The sequence below is a fragment of the Syzygium oleosum genome, unplaced genomic scaffold (genome assembly GCF_021117445.2).
Source record: "Syzygium oleosum isolate NSW1041296 unplaced genomic scaffold, Sole_v2.1 Sole_v2.23, whole genome shotgun sequence".
Taxonomy (NCBI): domain Eukaryota; kingdom Viridiplantae; phylum Streptophyta; class Magnoliopsida; order Myrtales; family Myrtaceae; genus Syzygium; species Syzygium oleosum.
In genome coordinates, this window is record NW_026607507.1 from 314448 (window position 1) to 336603 (window position 22156).

Genomic DNA, 22156 nt, shown 5'->3' on the forward strand with positions numbered 1-22156 from the left:
TCGAAAGAATTCGGCGACGGGCTGAAATCGATGACCCGACGATCGTCAATCCCTTTAGGAAGAAAAGAACTACCAAATCAGAGCGACGATTTCTCGAGAACTACACGAGTGTCCCAACGAAAGAGGGGGAGAAAAGGGGGATAGAATGAAACAAAGAGGGAGGGCAAGTCTCAATTTTTGGTTGGGTGGGGTTGTACAAAGGGAGATAGAGAAGAGAACCCCACCTTTCAAAAGAAAGGCTCCTTGACATGACAATACAATCCCCACGCTTGTCGGCTTTTAATTTGTCCCACACCCACACACCTACAAACACACACTTCACTCACTTGCCACCCCATTATTTCTATCCCTCTCTTCCTTACACAGGTGTGTGCCCCTCCTTCCGGGGTTTAAGGTTGCTTGTTCCTCATGGTCCATCAATAATGAACCTCCCCATGCATGCATGCATGCATGCACGCCCAAGACTTCAAAGTACACCAAACCCTAACAATCAATCAATTCTGATGCCAACCCCTCCTCCTTAAATCCGCCAAAACCTTATCTTCTCTCGCTCCCCGTCATATGCAAGCTTTCGGTTCCATCCTTTGTCGTGTATACAACGCGTGAAAATTCATCTGAAGTACCGGTGTCGCCCATCAATCATTCAGAATCCCGGAGCCTTTGATTGTATCGAATGTGTCGCTTTCTTTTCGCTCGATGTCCAATCGTGCGAAAACCAATCGACGTCGTGTTTGTCTTAATGGATCCCGATCAATTCAGGTTCCATAGCTATTGTTATTGAGCAAACCATTATTACCGATGAGAATCACAAGTGCTCGCTCATTTGACATGACCCGACTTATTTTACATTTAAAAAAATCTTTTTTTTTTGTCTAATTTCACTTTTGTGGTCGACAATTGATTTCACGTGGTGGAATTCGATTGTTCATGATCACAAGCTCACAGTTTTAACCTTTGCGCTTCCTTGTCGGCGTCGTTGAGTTTCCGGATTAATTATTGAGATTTGCTAATGCTGATTTTGTCAGGTTGTGCTAGTGATTGGCCATTCTGTAGTGTAAAGCAAAATGATGACATTAGCTGAAAATCTTCTCAGGGGCCCAAACGTAGAGTCGCCGAGTGGTATTAATCAAGGTAAACCCATTAATTAGGGAAAATCGAAAAGTCAACATACGTGTGTGCTAGCTAAAGTTGTCTTTAGAGAGAGACAGAGTCCGAGTCTCATATATGGCAATGCAAGGCACATCGTTTTAATACTAATTGGTCTTTGGTCCAATCGAAACAATATTCAAAAGTAGAAATTAGTTTTTAAAGATTTTGCAGAATTACTATCAACCCTCATGCATAGAAAACTAAGTATGAAAATATATAATAAGTGTTTCTCCGTAATTTAATCCGTAAGGAAACAAACACCGAAAATGGATCTTCGGCTTTTAATTGAAGGACGGGTTCTGTGGTGATTTGACAGGAAATATCCAAGCGATCATAAAAATCAACGTGGAATTGTACAATCCTAAACCAAACCGGAGTTTGACTCGACGGAAAAGTTTAGGAAGTACTATCGAAACTAACTTCGACGGAATTTGACTCGAGGACGAAGCTTGAAAGAGCGGCGGCACTACGCCGGGATTTGACTCGACGATGAAGCACCGGGGATGAAGATTCATATCGGAGGACGACTCGGCGACGTGAATCTGAGCATTAGAACTACTCCTAAAGAATTAAAGCTTGTAAATTGCAGGAAAATAATGGCATTGGCCAAATGTAAAGGTACGAGTGCAGGAAATGTAAAGATAAAAGAAAGACAAACTGATAAAGAACGTGAGTTCTGTTGTTGATTCGGGGGCTTTAAAATACAAGTTTGGGATATTTATAATCTCGTACAAGCATTTACAACTTTTAAATAAAAAGTAACTTCCTAACGGTGGTTATTATCATCCTATTTTCTAGGCACTCTCAACGTTCAAATAACCACCCTTATCCATAAGCAGTTTTGTCGGTAAGTTGCTGATGCCAATCCTCTACTCACCCACTATCGGTAAGTTGCGAACTATCGGTAAGTTACCGATGCCAAAACTCCCGATGCCTATTTCCATGATTACCGACGCCAAAGCTCCCGATGCCTATTTCCATGATTTTTTACCACTTTTTGGTGTAAACAGATGCCCCCTTAAAAGAATTGAATGATTTACCAATCATTCGATTCTTTTAACTAATGGCCTTTAGGTGCCCCGTAACACTTCTGCTACTTGATAGAAGCTGAATCTGCCCCCTGGCATCGGTAACTTTTCTGCTACTTGACAAAAGCCGAATCCTCATAATTTGTCATTTGAAGAGCATACAAGTCGTTGACCATCCTGCCCCCTGATCCTTTCGCATCGGTTTTGAATTCACGAACATAGAAGGTGTAGAACTTGACTCAACATCATCTGTTGCTGCAATTTGTGGAGTCTCATTTGTTGGTTGGGCCAATTCTGTATCCTCCGTATAGAAGCCATTACGATCGAATTTTTGTCTCCAAGCGTTTTCTCTGCTCATCGGTAATTACTCGGGATGTTGACACCTCCTTCTTGTTACTTGTCCTACCAATTTATGCAGATGATAACCCAGAACACCACCAGGATGGTCAGGATCAAGTTGAGTACGTACCTTCATATTTCCTCGAATCAGCCACATTAGTCCCACCGGGCGTGCCAATTTGTTTCTCCGTAATTTAATCCGTAAGGAAACAAACACCGAAAATGGATCTTCGGCTTTTAATTGAAGGACGGGTTCTGTGGTGATTTGACAGGAAATATCCAAGCGATCATAAAAATCAACGTGGAATTGTACAAACCTAAACCAAACCGGAGTTTGACTCGACGGAAAAGTTTAGGAAGTACTATCGAAACTAACTTCGACGGAATTTGACTCGAGGACGAAGCTTGAAAGAGCGGCGGCACTACGCCGGGATTTGACTCGACGATGAAGCATCGGGGATGAAGATTCATATCAGAGGACGACTCGGCGACGTGAATCTGAGCATTAGAACTACTCCTAAAGAATTAAAGCTTGTAAATTGCAGGAAAATAATGGCCTTGGCCAAATGTAAAGGTACGAGTGCAGGAAATGTAAAGATAAAAGAAAGACAAACTGATAAAGAACGTGAGTTCTGTTGTTGATTCGGGGGCTTTAAAATACAAGTTTGGGATATTTATAATCTCGTACAAGCATTTACAACTTTTAAATAAAAAGTAACTTCCTAACGGTGGTTATTATCTTCCTATTTTCTAGGCACTCTCCACGTTCAAATAACCACCCTTATCCATAAGCAGTTTTGTCGGTAAGTTGCTGATGCCAATCCTCTACTCACCCACTATCGGTAAGTTGCGAACTATCGGTAAGTTACCGATGCCAAAACTCCCGATGCCTATTTCCATGATTACCGACGCCAAAGCTCCCGATGCCTATTTCCATGATTTTTTACCACTTTTTGGTGTAAACAATAAGTGAGGCAAATAATAGGTCTAGAAGGATTTGAACTCTAAACCTACTCCGATGCCATATAAAATTTTCTGAGATCTCTGCCAACTATTCAAAAAGTTCATACTGTAAGCTGAAAACGTGATTTATTTTAACATAGAAAAGCCTATTCAAGCTCCTCAACCTCCTTATTTTAAGGGAATTTATAGGCCACTTTCTTGGTTATTCCCACTTTCGTACCGAAAAATAGAAACTATTTCCAACTTGTTGAGAGGTTGGGAACACAAGATATTTCCCAAGGTTAGAAAAAAAAAAAAAAGAATTAAGTGGAAGCATTCATGAAGACTCCATCATTAGTCTATGGTTGCCATCTACTTTCTAAGATACCATAGATTAAAAGAAATTTCGCCAATGAATGCCTTCTCAAATCTACTCCTCTGGAAAAGGAAAAAAGTGCTTGCTCCTTTAACTACAGTCTCCTTCATTCGCCTTTGGGGGTGCCATGCATTGAACCCCAAGTGATAACAATAACATATCTATATATTTACACATAAAATATTCATGATTTCGGCCTACTTGATAACTACTTGCATATCATATGGAAACATCTTCCATTTGATTCGCCTTGTCACTTGAGAGATCTAATCCGGGAAAGTTCGGGATAATGGTGAAAGTGATGTGGAGGGAAAAATGATGGATTGTGTCACCCTTCTGGGAAGAGAGAGGGAGAGAGATTAAAATAGGGTTTCCTTCATTGGATGCTAATCTTGTCAACAAAGCTTGTCATGTGTTTCATGGTGTGGGGACTGAGTACCTCTACTTTTCTCCTCCATAACTTTCCAAGAAAACACAACCCTATGTATGTACAAATCTCGTGTCCTTAACATACTCATCTCTTTCTCTTCCAATTGTCTTAAAATAGTTGCGTCTGGCATGGTCGGTCGCATGTTGGTGGATGATATCTCTTATTGAACAACCGTCGGTAGCGTTCTCTTTTCCTCTTTTATAAAGCGCATTATTCAAACTTTTTTTAGTGATACCAAAGAAAAATTATATATATCCATACCCAATCATGGATCCTACCATTGTGCAATCGAAACGAGCGACCTGAATTATTTAATAGACAAGCGGGTACAACCTCGACTGTTAAAAGTCGATTAAATTTTTTGGCAAACGCCAACCCTATCTAGCTGGAGGAGCATGCATCTTTAATTGCAAATACTAATAAAGTATGTTGCATCTTTAATTGCAAATACTAATAAAGTATGTTACATCTTGTAAACTTAAACTTTTAGCACAAATCTCTCTCTCCTCTCTCTCTCTCTCTCTCCCTCCTCTTCTCTTCTCTCGAAATATGTCCTTTTAAAGCAAAGGGAGATCATGCTTTTGGAGCTTTTTGCAAGATCCGCCACCAGTTCCACTTGCTAATTTTGTAATTAAAAGCTAAAACTATTCCCAAATTCCCCCCCCAACCCCAAATTTTATAATGGGGGGGAAAGAGCGAAACATATTTGAGGTCCGTTTTGAGGAATAGATCCAAGAACTTGCCATTTTGAGGCGGGCAGAGGTTGGCCCAAGAATCCGGTCTCCGATACGTGACCAAATCCTCGGGTGACGCGGAGAATTCGTGCACTTTTGCACGTTCTGTGATGCAACTAGGAGGCCATTTTGAGGTGTGCAATAATTTCCACCCCTTACTTTCTTGAGCATTGCAAAAAAAAAAAAATTACGATTTGGGTACAAAACCTTCCTTATTAGTATATTGTAGTTTTCGAGGAGTTCGATTTTGTTTTTGAAAGAAAAAATTCGAGCTTTCATGTTGGATCTGTGATTTGTGTAGAATAATGGAGATATAATTTTAAGATTTTTTTTGTTTTTTGGGGGTCGAAATATAATTTTAAGATTGGACTGCTCATTTTTTTTTTCTAATTTTTTTCCTTAATGAGGGTGGTTAAATAAAAAATTGTCTCGAAATTGGAAGGATGCTTGGCTAGACCTGCGCACTTTATGACACAAGTTGTTGCAAATTTTCATGATCACATAGACAGATTAAATATTCCTCGAGGCCCAATCAAGAAAGGGGAACATAAAATTAATCCAAAATAACTAATTATAAATTGCTCCTTTTGGGATCTCGTCGACATAAAAAGGGAGTTTGCGATTTCTGGTCCTAGTGCTCTGTTCCTTTAAAGTTGGGGAAAATGAAAGATAATCGTTTTATAACTAATCCTTCACATTCAAACAACCCGACCGGATTAATTATGTTCCCTCAATCCCATCATATGCTAGCCGAATAAAGGTTCATCTTAGATGGGTCATAGAAGCAAAACGGGAAAATTACCCAAAAAGTCCTAAGCTTATTGCATTTGTGCCAATTTAGTCATAAACCTTTTAATTTGGCTAATTTGATCTTAAATATTTTGACGATTTGTCAATTTATTGGCCGGTAATCATGGAAATGGATGCCAGCAGTGCCACGTCGGACGACCATTGCTAACGTGGACAATTTATATATTTTTTTGATTTTTTTCTGAATTTTTTTAGTTTTTTAATTTTTTTTTACAACCTTCGTCGGGCTTAGAAGAAGTAAAGGGAAAATAGAGAAAAAGAAAAGAAACGAATTAAAAAACTCTGAATTTTTTTAAAAAAATTATCTACGTCAGCACCAATCATGTCACGTCGGACGATCGACGTCCATGTCAACAAATTCTAGTCAAAATTGTCCGGAAAAACTAGCAAAATATCAAAGGTTTATGACTAAATTTGCTAATTGAAAGGCATAGAACTAAATTGATATAATTACAATAAATTTAGAATTTTTTTGGTAATTTCATTGAAGCAAAACCCGAAAAGGTTACGATGTATCATCATTCATGATATATTGCAAAACAAATAATTGATATGGAGGAAAGTCATTGCTACTTAAAATTGGTCAAACGTAATTTATTTTCACTTAATCAAAAAACGTCACTCAAATGACCACAACAAATACAAATAAGTCGAGTTCACTAGCCAGGGCTAAAGGGGTTGGAGACAGCCTACTCGGACTCAAATTTTGTGGGGAACTAACTAGGCACGCCAAGCTCAAACTTATGAGCCTCATAGGCCCGCTCGCACGCGTTATGCAGCGGATCCCTTACAAGATCGACTCGGATTCATAGAGCTTGATTTGTTTTTAGCTCATAAAAGGCAAAAAAAATAGAGAAGAAAATCAGAAATAAATCTTGAAAAGACACTCACATAAACCTATGTATGGTAAATCACATAAGTGAATAGAAAGTACTGCTTCACAAAGAAAAGAACATTGCATCGATAATTTGATTAGGATAAACAATTAATCGCGCATGTTGTAATTGCAAACGGCTTTTCGAAGTTCATGCATGCATGATTCTCATTTACTCGTTTGATCAAAATGCAAGCACATTAGCCAGCGAAATCATGTAAACATACTTTCGGGTACAGAATCATACATACCATGCCTCCGTAGCATGACCATTCTTTCTTAAACTCTGAATTTTTTTCTTTTCGTTTGGGGGTTCAAATCTTTCCATAAAGTTTCCATCTGAGCAAAATCTTGACAACTGAATTTCTGCCGACTCCGATATTATTATTATTATTATCATTATCATCTTGCTTGGCCCTGGCTGGAAAGAGATTGGACGCCTTGGCGGGTCTGGCGGATGAACCGGTCAAAGTCCAAGCAATGTCCTGTCATACACACGGGGCTTTGAATTCGAAGTGACGAAAACGCCACTCGCTCCTGTGCTCCGTGCTCGTTTCGTATCATGTCACTCGACGAAACCCCACTTGTCAGTCGAAAGCCCAACCCTAACTCGAGTTTAACGACAACTGCACTCGCTCTGCGATCAGTCCCTCGCAGCAGAGACGAAAGTAAAACGAAACCTCAGAACTCAGAGAGGCCATCATCAGAAGCAGAAGAGAGAAGGGAGGAGACGATTTGACGACAAGTTGGGCAAAAAGAATGAGCCAGACTCTGAATTTTTTAGCCTCGAACTCTTGAGTGACACGGGACACTTCCCCCTCGGAGGGACAAACAAACAGAGCACCCTTTAGAGGGAGAGAGGGAGAGATGGGTTATTTCATTTCTTTCATTGTTCTTTTGCTTGTCCTTCGTATGGGAGTCAGTGCAGAGGATTGACTGTGGAGGCGTAATTACGTCGAACAGGCGAAACCCTACTGTGGAGACAGGGAGTGAAGTCGACGGTGACTGTTCATGGGTCTCTCTCTACTTTGAACGACGACACACGTGTCGCCTTCCCGGGATGCCTCGACTATCCTTACCATCCTTCCCTCGTCGCTCTCGTACGCTTCCTCTCTACTTCTTTAGCAAAACCAAAGTGTGCTACGAAGTACGAACACACGTTGAAATACATCTCCTCCTGCAATTAATTGTTGCGCAGTTGGTCTGATTCAATCCGGGAATTGGCCTTACCCGACCGATTCAAGGCCGGTTCACAAGAGGATCGTCCTGGTTTCTTGATTTCAAAAATTGAAAATCGGCCTTGATTAGTTCGGTTCCTAATTAGGTTCCACTCAGGAATTTGGAATCCGGAATCTACAATTGGAATTGTAACCAAACCGGTTTTGAACTCACTTTACCCATAACCTTAAGTAAGCTCTTTTAAATTTTTTAAATAGAAAATATTTAACAAAATTTGAATTTGTTTGACATATTATCTTCCAACACAAAGGATTATAAGCATATCATATATATAATAAAATGGAACAAAAGAAAAAAAAATGCCCCGATCAATTTCCCAGTTGACCTTAAAACCGGCTAGTTCAATTCTAGGTCAACGGGATCCGTTCCCAATTCTAGAAACTAGAAAATCACTTTGACATAATAAGTTTCGAGTTCCTATTTTATTACTTATTTACTCTGAAATCGATCACTCTTATTTTGCGACACATTTCATTTTGGTACTATGAGGCAGCCTTTTCACCGAATTAGTCACGAGCTGAGGAAACCCGTCCATCACCTCCATTTGATTGAACTGAAAAGTTAGATTTAGTTCGGTACAAAAGGCCATCCAAAATTAATACGCGATGGGGAAAAAAAAATTGATAGAATTTGATTTAATTTTTTTTTCTTTTTAAGAAGAGAGAGGGGGTGAAAAAGTCTGGTCATCTGTCTACATCAACTTCCTCCACCTGCACTCACTCTCGTCTTGTCAAATCAAAGTGGATTCCCCAATTAACGCTCGTTGCCACCCTCCTCAAATGTTACCATTATCTTCTCTACTTTTCAAAGACATTTTGTGACCACTTTACAAATTACAGCATTTCACTGTACCTAAGTTAAAGAGTAAATGATTCACCCAGCAATGTTTCATGTGACAAGGAAGCTAGACATTTTACTTTGACTAGGAAGACAGATGAAATTTTACTTTGATTAAAGAATATATTTTCAAAATTCCATATCAATTAAATAGACACGCATATATTGTAAATATATGGAATTCTGAACATGAATAAAGTACTTTGACTAATTCACATCCGAAATCAAATTCCTTTATGTGGTGTCAACCTTAATATAACATCAAAAAAATATAGTACGGATCTAGTCTTTGCTTTGACTTGAGTTGTTTTGTTCAAACCACTCAAATGAAAATCTCAATTCCAAGCTGGTTTGTAGATTTTTATGGAAATTGGATTGACTAAGCTACCAATATAGACACCTAGGTTATGTTTGGTAGTCAATATAAAATTTGAGATATGATAAAATTTGTCATATTTTGTGTTTGGATCATGCTCAAAACAAGATAACGTCTGATACGAGAAGGATATAGCCCGGATAAAGGTACTCCAACGGATTCACATACAAAATATGACTCATTAAATGTCTAAAAGCTTCTGTCACGATAGTTCTTCTTCGGACATAGGACAGATCGAAAAGCGCTCAAATATTTAAACAAAATTATAAGATCCGTTGAGATTGGTCGATGACATTGGTATGTGACGAATTGCAAATGAGCATTCAAACAAACTCGGTCATTTTAAAAACCTAATAAAAGCTTATCAAATTGGCCCCGAAAGGGAATGACCAAGCACCTATTTGCTTAAATGTGACCAATACCATTATCAAATCATAATGTCTCCCACTCAGAATAATTTCGAGGACCACTCATGCCTTCTAGTGGCTTGTGTTTTACCCATGCACATGAAGTAAGCGGGTTGCATGCTTATGGAAATTACTCAGTTAGATATCCCATATTATGAAATTAAAAGCGCACCTTAACACTCATTAGCAATTTTGCAAAACCAATCTTAATATACTTAAAGAAATTCAAGATGCTCTCCTGGGAGGCTTTCTGGATATCTTTTACTTTCAAGGAACTTTGAGTGTTAGGGTGCATTTTTTTCATTAAAAACTTGATGATAAAAGAATATAATTTCCATGAAAATTATATTGTAAGAAAATAGTTAGTTTTTAGGGAATAATTTCTTTCTTGTCGGAAGGGGAAGTTGTTTTCCCATAATCTAAACTCATAGTTCATGGAAAATGTTTTTCATAGATGGATTAGTTTTCCGTCATCTAAGCACCGGAAAGTCAGAAAACAATTTTCCGGGAATAGTTTTCTTTCAAATAAACGAACCCTAACTTACTTAAAGATTATAAAAAGTGAGAGTGAGGTAATATATATGTAATGTTGAAGACTTTTTTTTTTATCACCAACGCCAAAAGTTAAAGAGAAAGCAAAATACTAAAAGCCATAGCCCCACAAATTTATGGTGGAAGGAGAACTCCGTGTCATGGACAAAGTTCGAAACCCTACTAAATAGCAAATGTTAATTTGGGTATGTTTCTAATCTTTGCTTTCTTATTGGACCTAATACGTTTTCTCAATTGTCGAATTTTGGTCAAAGGAGATCTGATCTGTAGATTCTGTACAATCAATGAAAAAGAAGACAAGAAAAGAAGAGAGAGAGAGAGAGTTGCTCGTTTGTAAATAATGATTTTGTCTCCGGCTCATGTGAGGCTAGGAATACATCCCATGAACAGCTGCATTCAATTATGAAACTAACAACAATAAAATGATCACGTGAGACTTAGGTATCCATCCCACGAATATCTAAAATCAATTGAAATAACGTGCCCGCGCTCGCACAAAGAGAGTTCTCACAAACTTGCCAATCTAATTGAGCGGTATTGCCCCAAAATTCCGTGTGGTGGGGTTGTTCTTTTTTCGTACATGTTTTGGTCCTCCACGAATGAGATGGAATTCTTGCCTTAATTTGGTGAAGTTCAAAGGATTTAAGTCGGGCTTATTTTAGGATTAGATTGATGTTCCGATGACCCAAATCAAGTAAAGAAAAAACCGTCACGTTCCGTTTGGCCAAAAGATTAGGACTTTACGCCTAAACTTTCAATTTTCTTTACCTTTTTATCTTAAATATCCACCATATCTATGATCAATTAGACATTTCAAATAAGGGTTTGACAACTCCTGGGATTCAGCCCAAAACGTGAGTTGATAAGAAGTTTATACTGCGAGAACCTCGCTCTTGTACGCAAAATACATCATTTGAAAAAAGGCCCTCGTCATAATAAATGACTAAGAAAGACTGCTGCTGGTTATTAGTACCAGGAAAGCTTAAAGAACCAGTATCATGCCACGTTAATCTCGCATTGAACAAAGAATCTAGTACTAATCAGTTCTCCAACCTATATGGAACCATTGATGCCGACAACGAAAAAGGTGATTAAAATTAATGAAGTCCCCAATTTTTTTCCTTAATTGGGTGAAAGCGACAAGAAGACTCTTTGTAATTGCCGAATTTGTGAAAATCAACGAGCAAAAAAGCAGCTTTTTCAGATTTAAATCTCCGCATCTTTAGCTGCTTTGCCTGGTGGTGGATCAGAGAGGACCCAGTTCGATTTGTTAGCTCGGAGATTGTTTATTGAGCATTTTCAGAGTGTCCACCATGTATGGGCGCGGACCAGCTTCTTTGCACTCCATATCATTCATGTCGCCTACAGAAGACAGATCCTTTCCCTCCTCAGCTTTGTCTTATGCGACTTTTATTAAAGTCTTCGTGTCCGTGTATGATATAAACTAATGTGCTTGAGATAACGCTGCAAGATAGGTGAGTTTTCTAAGTAGTGTGTGCAGAATTATCTTGGGAGGGTGTGATCCGACTTTCACCCACTTCTATATAATGGAGCTGAAGAAATGCAACAATACACATGGTTGTACGAAACCATGATTCATATTACCAGAGAGGAAACGAAATTTTGAGGACATGAGGTGACAATGAGTCGAATGCCGCCAAAATTTCATTTACTATACATGGGTTTATCTTATTTTTGCCGTCTTTCTTTCTTTTCACTTCGCACTTCCCAACAAAGAAATAGAATAAGACATATCATTTCATGGAATTTTCAGTGTTTTCATTTCTATCAGTGGAATTTTCACTAATATAGGAAATATGTCATTTGGAAGCAAGTTCCCATTTGTGCTCGGTATATACGCCCACAAGAAACGGGGAGCAACAGGGTTTTACGGGGAGAGAGAGAGAGAGAGAGAGAGAGAGAGAGAGGCGACAATTGAAAATAGATGGTCATTCACATGATCAGTCAAAGTCCAATCATTCTTACAAAGACGAATCCCACAGAGGCCAATGCCATCTTTCTATTCCGCATATCAGATCATGAGGTTGCTTCTCATGTCTTTCTTGTTCAAAGTGTGTTCGTCACCTTAAGTTCAACTTGTCATTTCACCAAGGTCAAAGCTTGCCAACCTTCCATAGGGAGTAAGAGAATGTGTCACCTCCCACATGTCACACCTCTTCAAACCCATTAGGGTTTCTACTTTTTATGAAATTTCTTTTCTTTTCTTTTCTTTTCTTTTCTTTTGGCTCTATACATGTGAGAATTCGGTGAGATAGATGGAAAAGAGAAGAGCTGCTAGGAGGACCTTAATTGGTGGAATTGTGCAATTTCTTTTTGAGCTTGACTCCAACTCCATTCCACAACCACAAAATGGGATATAACAACATTTGAACGTGCGCATTTTGACCCTACAATCATTTCCCCCCTCCCCAAAACACCAACAACCTAAAGTGATATTTTTCTTTCAATCTCCCACCCGCTTCCCATATAAGGAATTGCCCATCCTTTCAAGCTAGCATGATATACATCTAATCACCAACTCAGCAACCATTAATTTTAGGAGAGAATTGAGGGTGGGGTCCTACAATTTCGATGGCCTCCCCGAAGTCCCAAGTTCAAAACCAAAAACCAAGAAGTCAAAAGTCAACCCCATCCCCATGATTGCAACCATTCAACAGACATGAGTGAATCGGTTGGACATCTCACCATGCATTTGTGTTTTTGCGCCTCTCAACTTCCTCAAATTATCTCTTCTTCCAGTTCCCATTATTATTAATTTTTTTTTCTGGTGACCCAGGGAACCCCGCACGGCCGACAGCCGGGAGGTAAATCCTGGGAGCGACACGTGCTAGCCACCACACACGTGCACCGGTTAAGTCACCCTGCGGCACCCGGGATTCGAACACTCAACCTTTTGCGAGAGGAAGAGTGCGCGCTCCAGCAGCGCCACCCAGGCGAGTGGTAGTTCCCATTATTATTTCAACCTAGGAGTTCCACTAAAGAAACCCGTAAACGTTTGAGCTTGTCAATAAGCGTCACATAGATAAGTATGTGTGGGAAGTGAAGTACTAGGTGAGGAATAGACAAGAGACTTCTCGGAGGACAAGCAAAAGTTGGCCGTGAGTGTTTGAATTTTCAATTCCCAAATTGGAGCCGTCGAGTCAATGATTGATTAAGAAAATATTGGCTGTAGCTAATCTTTTCAGAGTTCATTTTCAGCTGCCAAGTATCTTCCTTAAGACTTCGTGGTCAATGGAGGGTTTTGAACAAATAGAATCATTTGGACCTATCTATCGAGGTAGTAGATGACATCTGATGAGAGGATAGGTTAAGGGGCACATGGCCTTTATTTGACTTTCTAGGTTTTCTGAGAAAGATAGATGTCCATCAGAATGTCCAAAATATGCGATGATTAAGTACTTATGGTGTTCAGACCAAAAAAAAAGTACTTATGGTCTACTTTTTTCCATTTTTATGTCGCCCGTATAATATAAATAAGGCAATAATGCAAAAGGTTGCATATTTAAGAGGTTGGTTTCCGTTAGGAAACAAGCTGATTGTGAAGTGTCTTTGGTTAATTCTCTTGCCAAACAGGGTTTGGCAGGAGAAGCCTGCTGGCTTCTTTGCTTTCTGTTTTTCTTTTCTTTTCTTTTCTTTTTTATAATGATGTTGGGTATTTGTTCTCGTTAGACACGATCCAAAAGAAACAAGAGAAATGCTAAATTTACTAAGACGGATTTAGATAATTGATGAAATAAGTCTATCGTTGCTTGTAGACTAGTTATCGAGATAGGTAAAATTACCAAAAACGTCAAAAACCTACTATATTTGTACCAATTCAGTTCCAAACCTTTCAATTGTGTCAATTGAGTTCTATACATTTTCACGTTTTTTGCCAATTGAGTCAATCCGGCCAATTTTAACTGGAAATCGTTAACATGGACACACCGTCCCCACATGAGCTACGGCCGACGCGACATTGACAATATTTATAATATTTATTATATTTTATTATTTTATTTTCTTTCTTTCTTTCTTTTCCTTTTCTTTTCTTCTAAGCCCGGCAAGGTTCGCCTGACCCTTGCCCAAACCTTGTGAGGGCCGTGAAGCCCTCGCCGGCTGCGGGCGTCCGTCCCCCAATGGCCGACAAAGATTGACCGGCGACCCTCACCGAACTTGATAGAAAAAAAGAAAAAAAAAAGAAAAAATATAAAAAATTGTCCACGCCAGCGATTTTCAATTAAAATAGGTCGGATGGACTCAATTGACAAAACAAGAAAAGAATTTGGACTTAATTTGCACAATTAAAAGGCTTAGGATAAAACTAGTACAAGTGTAATAGGTTTAAGACTTTTTTGGTAATTTCCTCTATCGAGATAAATACATCCTTGCATAGCCCCAAGAGCGTTGCCTTTATGGGCACTAGCAGCATATTTATTATGTATCTTGGCTGTTGCTGAAGTTTAATTGTGAAAGTAAGCTAGATTAGATAAATGAATGACAGCCTTTTAAACCACTTAAACTAGGAAACCTGCTAGGATCGGGATTCATGGGTTCAAACTCGAAACGTATTCCTAACACAGATGGCATGCTTCATTTTTACTTACGAAAGAGACAAATCCGGACAATTAAACAATTGACGATATTTTGAACAATGGACAAAGAATTAAGGTTGCGATTGGAGGATTGTGCCCTAATGCAGCGACTTTGGTGGGTAGAATCGATCCCCACCGGGAACATATGTTCACGTGCTTTTGTACCAACTTGGATTAAATCCGAGGAAACTATTGTTTTAATTGCAATATGCATTAATCATAGAGCCTTCAAAAACCCCGCTACAAAAAGTAATTTGATGGAATCTTGCGGGCATCTCCGTACACAGTATATATGCATATAAGAAGAGCATGAATGTCACTGAGCACTTTTCTTATCTTTTCTTGGAAATTGAGGCACCCGATTATATTAATTCTCTTTTGAACGTGCTAGGCAGGTTAGACTCTATTAGATTTGATTATTTATTCGGTTCCCATCCTCGAGAAAAAGAAAATCTCTCTGTGTAGTTTCAACGTTGTGGATCAGATCAACCCTCCTTCTTTTGGGGTCAAACCCTAAATTCCGACACTTGCGAGTAGATACCATATTCTAATGATGTTGTAACTATCTTTGTGATTCAATGGCTGAGCCGGCAAGTGGCCTAAAACATTAACCAGACAAAATTTCTTTTCATATATCGTGAATTTGTAATTGTTGTTCTTTCACTAAATGCTGAAATCATCGCGGAAGCACCGACGTATCAGATTGGATAAGTCTATATAGCAATTTGGTTTTGTGCCTGAGAAAGCGAGTCATCTAATTTCACTACTCCCAAGTGTATATAGCCTATGTTTTCAAAATAAGATAAAGATAAACATTAGTAGCTTATCTTTAAGGTAGGTTTAGTTTAATGTATGGAAACTTATCCGAGTGTACTGTTTGATCCTTCCTGAAAATAGTGAGAGATCGAGCATATGGCATTTGTTCTGGCCTTGGAAGATTATAATGGGTATCCTTGTTAGACACGATTCCTTGTTTAGGGGTAAGTGTAAGACATCTTGAGGCTCAAATTTCTTTCAACAAAAGAAAAATTGATGCAATAAAGAGTGTAAGCATGATATTTGCCTCTCCAGTTACATATTTGCCTTCTCGATCACTAACCATTCAATTTTTTGTTCATTAACATCTATCATTTTCTACAAAACTTTCATGTAATACTGATTACACCGCGCCTCCTTTTTGGATCGAGATTTTGCTCGAGTTCTTATGTCAATTGCTCGAGTTAAATTCTAGGTCGGTTGCTATCTCAATCAGATGTTCATTCACCAAGACCAATGTCGCAGCGAATTATTTTGTAACGATTCTGACACTATTTGAAGACCAGTCGGGGTCAAAAGAATTGCCGCATTTGGTGACATTTTTGGCATAAATCTAAATACTCTCTCTTTTATGTATGTTGCGTGCATGTTGAGGGTTAGGCAGAAGACCCTAAAGATGGGGAACCATTAAAAGCTCCACAGTGACCCAAGCTATCCACAATCGTGTTGATCGTCTGTCTCGTCGATCGGTGCACTCTCCGTTCTCATAGTATACGTATATATGACAAGACGGCGACTCTCGTGTATACAGTATCATGTAAATCAATACAGGATTACCGATTCACATTTTTCTATTCTATTCACCGGATGATATAAAAGTTTCACCAAATAAAATATCAAAAGAAGAATAAGGCACTGATCTCGTAGTTTATCCCCGCTAGGGTTAGGGGGATGCAATTTGAGGGTGTGTGGGTGTGTGCGTCGGGGCAGGTGACAAGACAAGTCAAACGTCAAATCGGAGGTCTTTGAAATCATACGACAGTCAGTGATGTGTTGTCAATCGATGGGATTTGTTTCGGGGTCCGGTCACGAATTTGGAAGAAGGAAGAGGGGGGAGGGGTGGAATGACCAAAAACCTCTGCCACTCAACTGACAATGTTGTGGCTAACTCCTAATCAAAAAAACCTGAGAAGAAGATGTCCTTTCGCCCATCCCCCGCACGTGCCGTGCCCTTTCTCACGTGCACGTGACCCCTTGGTCTATTGCCCCTCTCTCTCTCTCTCTCTCTCTCTCTCTCTAATCTTCTTGTCAATGATGAACCAAGCCCTCGTTGCAATTTGGTTAGGGTTTTTCCGGGTACTAATCGAAAACGAAATCGACGATCATCACATGTGTCGAAAGCATATGCACCCGTGCACACATGGGAGGCCTTTCGACCAGAATAGATGTCATGTGAGGTCGGTTATACTTAATAATGTCTACGCGTCGGGCTAAATATACATCGTGTGTCGACAAAATGTAATTTCACCATGTCATTTTGGTTAATTTGCCCATCTAATCAGAAACTAATGTTTAACGTTGCTTTCTAAATATTGAAACATGAAAATCGATACCCGTCAAAGAGATGTATCGATTTGGGTGATTTTTTTTTTTTTGTGATTTTGAACAGAGGGACAAACTTTTTTCCATGGATTAGGTCATTATGATCTGATGAAAAGAAGCAGATCACTGTGGTGTGTAACATCCATCTGTCCAGAGCAGCTTACATTTAAAACAATGGAGACATCGGTTGTGCACATGCTCAAAAATTGAATGTCTGGTCGAGCATTTTGGCTAATGGTCTTTAATTATTCTCCTTGAGAATTGGGGAAAGAACAATAATTAGCTTATAGGGGCACCATTCAATTCCACAAGGGGTCGGTGAGGTGCATGTAGGGGATGGCGTTTTGTTTCCTGTACTGTTCTTTTGAAGTGACTTGATGTGACTCTTTTCAGATTAAATTTCTTATTTAGTTTTTTACTTTCTCGATCACAGAAAAACGTAAATTTTTTGTTTTGCCCAATAATTTATTTAAAAATATCATCCAAAGTTTCAGAAGTTTACGAAAGATTTATGTGTGAACTTACGTGTTAATATGAAAGTGTTGTGAAAGTGTTAGGAGTTTCGAATTTAAAAAAATCCAAAGTACATAAGTCGCAATATTTAAATGAAAATAAAAAGTAGAAATAGATTCAGACAAATTTACAAATGTTACATTTTTTTTATTTTTCAACTTGAAAATTATGAGAGATCATTGACCGGTATAGGCAGGGAAAATCCATGACCGTGGTCGTTTTTCGAGGTTACAAAGAATAAATAACTAGCAACAATGCGGCTTAATACTCTTTTGAAACTAATTTACTGAATTTTATATGCCTTTTCACTTATGCCTTCCGAGTCTCCTTGAGCACTGATTTCAACGATTTTTTAGATTTTATGTGCAGTTAAGTATTCGTAAACATATACACACACTCAAAATATCACACTTAAACATATATAGGCACATGTCGACCAAAAAAAACATATATAGGCACATGCAAAGAATCTGGTAAGCTAATGCAGAATTTGGATTATCAAAAGCTCGATACAATATTTGTAATCCTTTCATTACGGGATGATAGTGCGTAAACTAAAGTTGTTTGAAAAATTTGTAAATTTTACAAGCTTCGAGTTTCAAATATCAGCTCGATATTAATGGAGATAGATATATTTTTCTTTTTGAACTAGCATTGTGAATTGAATTTAAAGCTTTTTTCTCTAGCTAGTGAATTAAAATCTAATTCAGCGACATGGGAACTGCCAAAGTTAGATTAAATTTGACAAATTTACATCACGACGTACTACCACACCCACGAGAAACTTCCATGACTAATCGCCGAGAGGTGCTTGGCAATCAATACGGACTTCTTATTCAACTATGAATAAAACTTTAATTATCTAGCGATCGAGGCAGTAGGCACCATAATTCAGGGGCACCAGCATGGAGATATCGTAGACATTCATTCAATGTAATGTAAGGTGACAAAAAACCGAGAGAAAATGAGAAAAGAAAGTATATACCGTGATAAGGAGGAGTTATGTATCTTTTAAGAGGACATGATGTAAATTCAACAAAAGAGAAGTATGTGCAAAAGAGGGCGTTCTTTCTTTTGTGAGTGGACGTAAAGCTAGGCAACCGTGTGTTTGCCTGCCTTAGCTTTTTACATCCACTCACAGATAAACACACGGTTTAGTTGCACACAGTCAAACCCAAAAACAAACATAAAAATGAAAAATTGCAAAATCCCATTTACACATTATATAATAATATATATATATATATATATATATATAAGATAAAGCTAGTGTTTTCTGTTTTAAGGAAATCAATTCCAAAACTAGGGCACTAACAAGAGTACAGTAATTGGTCAAATCTTCAGGGCTAAGGAGACATCAACCCTTCCTTTGGTCAATAGAAGGCCTTCAGACAAATAATAATTGTCTGTGATCATCCTCCTCCCTTATCCCGGTAATTTCTCTCTTCTGGGCCAGCTTATCTAGATAGATAGGTAGATAAACATAATATATATTTATTTATATATGTCTAGGTCATTGTCTATATGAGAAATGCTAGACATTACGAATCTAGGGAAAAATTTGTACGACCTATATGTAGGTGAGTGTTTCGATGCGTGGATTTTTATTTAATATTTTTAGGAAGAATCGGTCACAAATTATTTTATAAATCGATACTATTATACCTGGGATTATTCTTATTTATTTTATATTTCCCGATTTTTTCTTTGGTCTAATGTTTATTGCGAAAATAAATAAATAAATTACTAAAGACTCGCCCTTTTAATAAGCCCAGCCGCCCAGAATGGCCACCCAAGTTGCTTCTCTCTCTCTCTCTCTCTCTCCACCAAAAATATCTATCAAAACACACACACCACCACTCTCCATCTCCATCTCCATCTCCATGGAAGAATCTCACCTCTTCCCTCTGATCACACTCCCAACAGAACTGGCCAACCCCACATGAATACTTCCTCCTCCTCCACCACCTCCACCTCTTGAACTCCCTCTCTCTCTCTCTCTCTCTCTCAACCCTAAAGAAGGAAAGAAGCAGCAGCAGCAGCAGCAACAGTTGCTTCTTCAAGAACCGAGGAGATGTCGATCGAGGACTCGCTGAGATCCCTGTCGCTGGACTATCTCAACCTCCTGATCAATGGGCAGGCCTTCAGCGACGTCACCTTCAGCGTGGAGGGCCGCCTGGTCCACGCCCACCGCTGCATCCTCGCCGCCCGCAGCCTCTTCTTCCGCAAGTTCTTCTGCGGATCCGAGTCCCCCGGGGGGACCTCCTCGGATCCGTCCTCCGGGTCGGGCTCGAGGGTCGCGCCGCCCTCCTCGCCGCAGCGGTCCGGGGTGGTGATCCCGGTGAGCTCGGTGGGGTACGAGGTGTTCCTGCTGCTGCTGCAGTTCCTGTACAGCGGGCAGGTCTCGATCGTGCCGCAGAAGCACGAGCCCCGGCCTGACTGCGGGGAGCGCGGCTGCTGGCACACGCATTGCACCTCCGCCGTCGACCTCGCCCTCGACACCCTCGCCGCTGCCCGATCCTTCGGCGTCGAGCAGCTCGCTTTTCTCACTCAGGTCTCAATTCTCATAGCCTACTACCCTCTCTCTCTCTCTCTCTCTCTCTCTCTCTCTCTCTCTCTCTCTCTCTCTCTCTCTCTCTCTAGCTAGTGCGTTGATTGGTATGGCCTTTTCTGGGGAGGTGGGATTAGATTTTGCTGTTGTAGGATTTTGTGGATGACGTTTCCTATTGATAATTGGAGGGGCTTTTGCTTTTGGTTGTTTCAGTTGGGTTTTTTCATTTTTTGCCTTCACTTCCGTGTAATTGAGGGACACTGAAAACACTCGCCATCCTGACTCTCCTTTCAAACATTGGAGGAATCCTGTGTCTTTTAATACCTCAAACACCAAATCGTTGTGACCTTTTTTCCTTTTTATGTATGGTGTTCTTGCGTTCCCGTGAGTTTGATTTTATGTACAAACGTGGAGTTTCTTGAAATGGCTCGCCCTAATTCGGTGGCCAGGACTGAGAATTTTCCCTTTTTTAGGTTTTTGGATCAATCTCTTCATTGTCTTGTCTTCTCACACAGTTAAAAGCATACCAAACCCAACTTTTCCCAAAACATTCACTTTCTCTCTTTGGGTGTTCAAATTCTCCATCCTCGTGTAAGAATTTCAAAACCAAATAAAAAGCAAGGAAAAAGTTGTCAAGCATAATTCCGCACAATAGCTCCCCTATAATCCTCCAATGAACACAAGTTGGATAATCAGTCTTATGTTTTTCTCTCACGTTATGTTGATCAGTTCGATCCGATAAATCATCAATCTTTGCACATTGTGTTAATTCGATTCCTTGCTTATTTGATTGTTCGCAGAAGCAATTGGCAAACATGGTCCAGAAGGCCTCAATAGAGGACGTGATGAAAGTGCTAATAGCCTCAAGGAAGCACGAAATGCACCAACTGTGGACCACCTGCTCTCACCTGGTCGCCAAATCTGGCCTCCCACCTGAAGTCCTAGCCAAACACCTCCCCATCGACGTGGTCGCCAAGATCGAAGAGCTCCGACTCAAGTCTTCCCTCGCCCGCCAATCCCTCGTGCCTCACCCCCACCACCACCACCACCCTGGTCACCATGATCTCGTCGCAGCCGTTGGCGCCGACCTCGAGGACCAGAAGATCCGGCGGATGCGGCGTGCCCTCGACTCGTCCGACGTCGAGCTTGTGAAGCTCATGGTAATGGGGGAAGGTCTCAACCTGGACGACGCACTGGCCCTTCACTACGCAGTTGAAAACTGCAGCCGGGAGGTGGTCAAGGCGCTGCTCGAGCTCGGGGCTGCCAATGTGAACTGCCCTGCGGGGCCAGCGGGGAAGACCCCACTCCACGTCGCAGCCGAGATGGTGTCCCCCGACATGGTGGCGGTCCTCCTCGACCACCATGCGGACCCCAACGTCCGGACTGTTGATGGAGTCACCCCGCTCGATGTGCTCCGCGCCCTCACCTCCGACTTCCTCTTCAAGGGGGCTGTGCCAGGGCTGGCCCACATCGAGCCCAACAAGCTCCGGCTCTGCCTTGAGCTCGTCCAGTCAGCGGCTCTTGTGATCTCACGTGAGGAAGGGAACGCGAACGCATCCTCGCATTCTAATAACAGCATCTATCACCCGCCGATGAGTGAAGGGCATAGCAGTGGAAGCAGCGGAGGAAACATGTCCAGTGTGAACGTTGATTCAAGAATGGTTTATCTCAATCTTGGTGCTGCTCAAATGGGGTCAGGAGTGGACTGCGGCGAGGAAGCCGACACCGTCCGTCACAGGCAAAGGCAAAGGACACAGCAAGTGGGTTGTGATCCATCTTTATTGTACCACCATCAACGTCCAGAGTTTTAGCTCTGATCTCCAACAACAAAAATCACTGAAAGATTATCTTCTTTAAATCCATATATTATAGTATATCATAGAGAACAGGGAGTTCCAATTAGACGCTCATTTGCTGATTCATCGGATTTCATTCTCTCTCTCTCTCTCTCTCTCTCTCTCTCTCTATGTTCAGTGTGTTGGTTGCTCTTGGTTCTTGTAGGGTTTCTTTGGATGATCATGTTCACATCAAGGAGAGAGGCGGAGT

General features: G+C 40.2%; 1 protein-coding gene across 1 annotated transcript; it reads left to right on the plus strand.

The window, feature by feature from the left end:
• Positions 1 to 19350: 19350 nt before the first annotated feature.
• LOC115674889 (BTB/POZ domain and ankyrin repeat-containing protein NOOT2) lies at positions 19351 to 22045 on the plus strand. The gene is made up of 2 exons (XM_030597410.2): positions 19351 to 20113; positions 20911 to 22045. Exons 1-2 carry the CDS (start codon positions 19634 to 19636, stop codon positions 21919 to 21921), a joined length of 1491 nt encoding a protein of 496 aa, XP_030453270.1. The 5' UTR covers positions 19351 to 19633; the 3' UTR covers positions 21922 to 22045.
• Positions 22046 to 22156: the final 111 nt, after the last annotated feature.

What these genes read in the sequence shown, in the direction of transcription:
- LOC115674889 (XM_030597410.2), top strand. Translation starts at nt 19,634, where the DNA reads ATGTCGATCGAGGACTCGCTGAGATCCCTGTCGCTGGACTATCTCAAC. An exon ending in AGCTCGCTTTTCTCACTCAG is followed by an intron (nt 20,114 to 20,910) that starts GTCTCAATTCTC and finishes GATTGTTCGCAG; the next exon opens with AAGCAATTGGCAAACATGGT.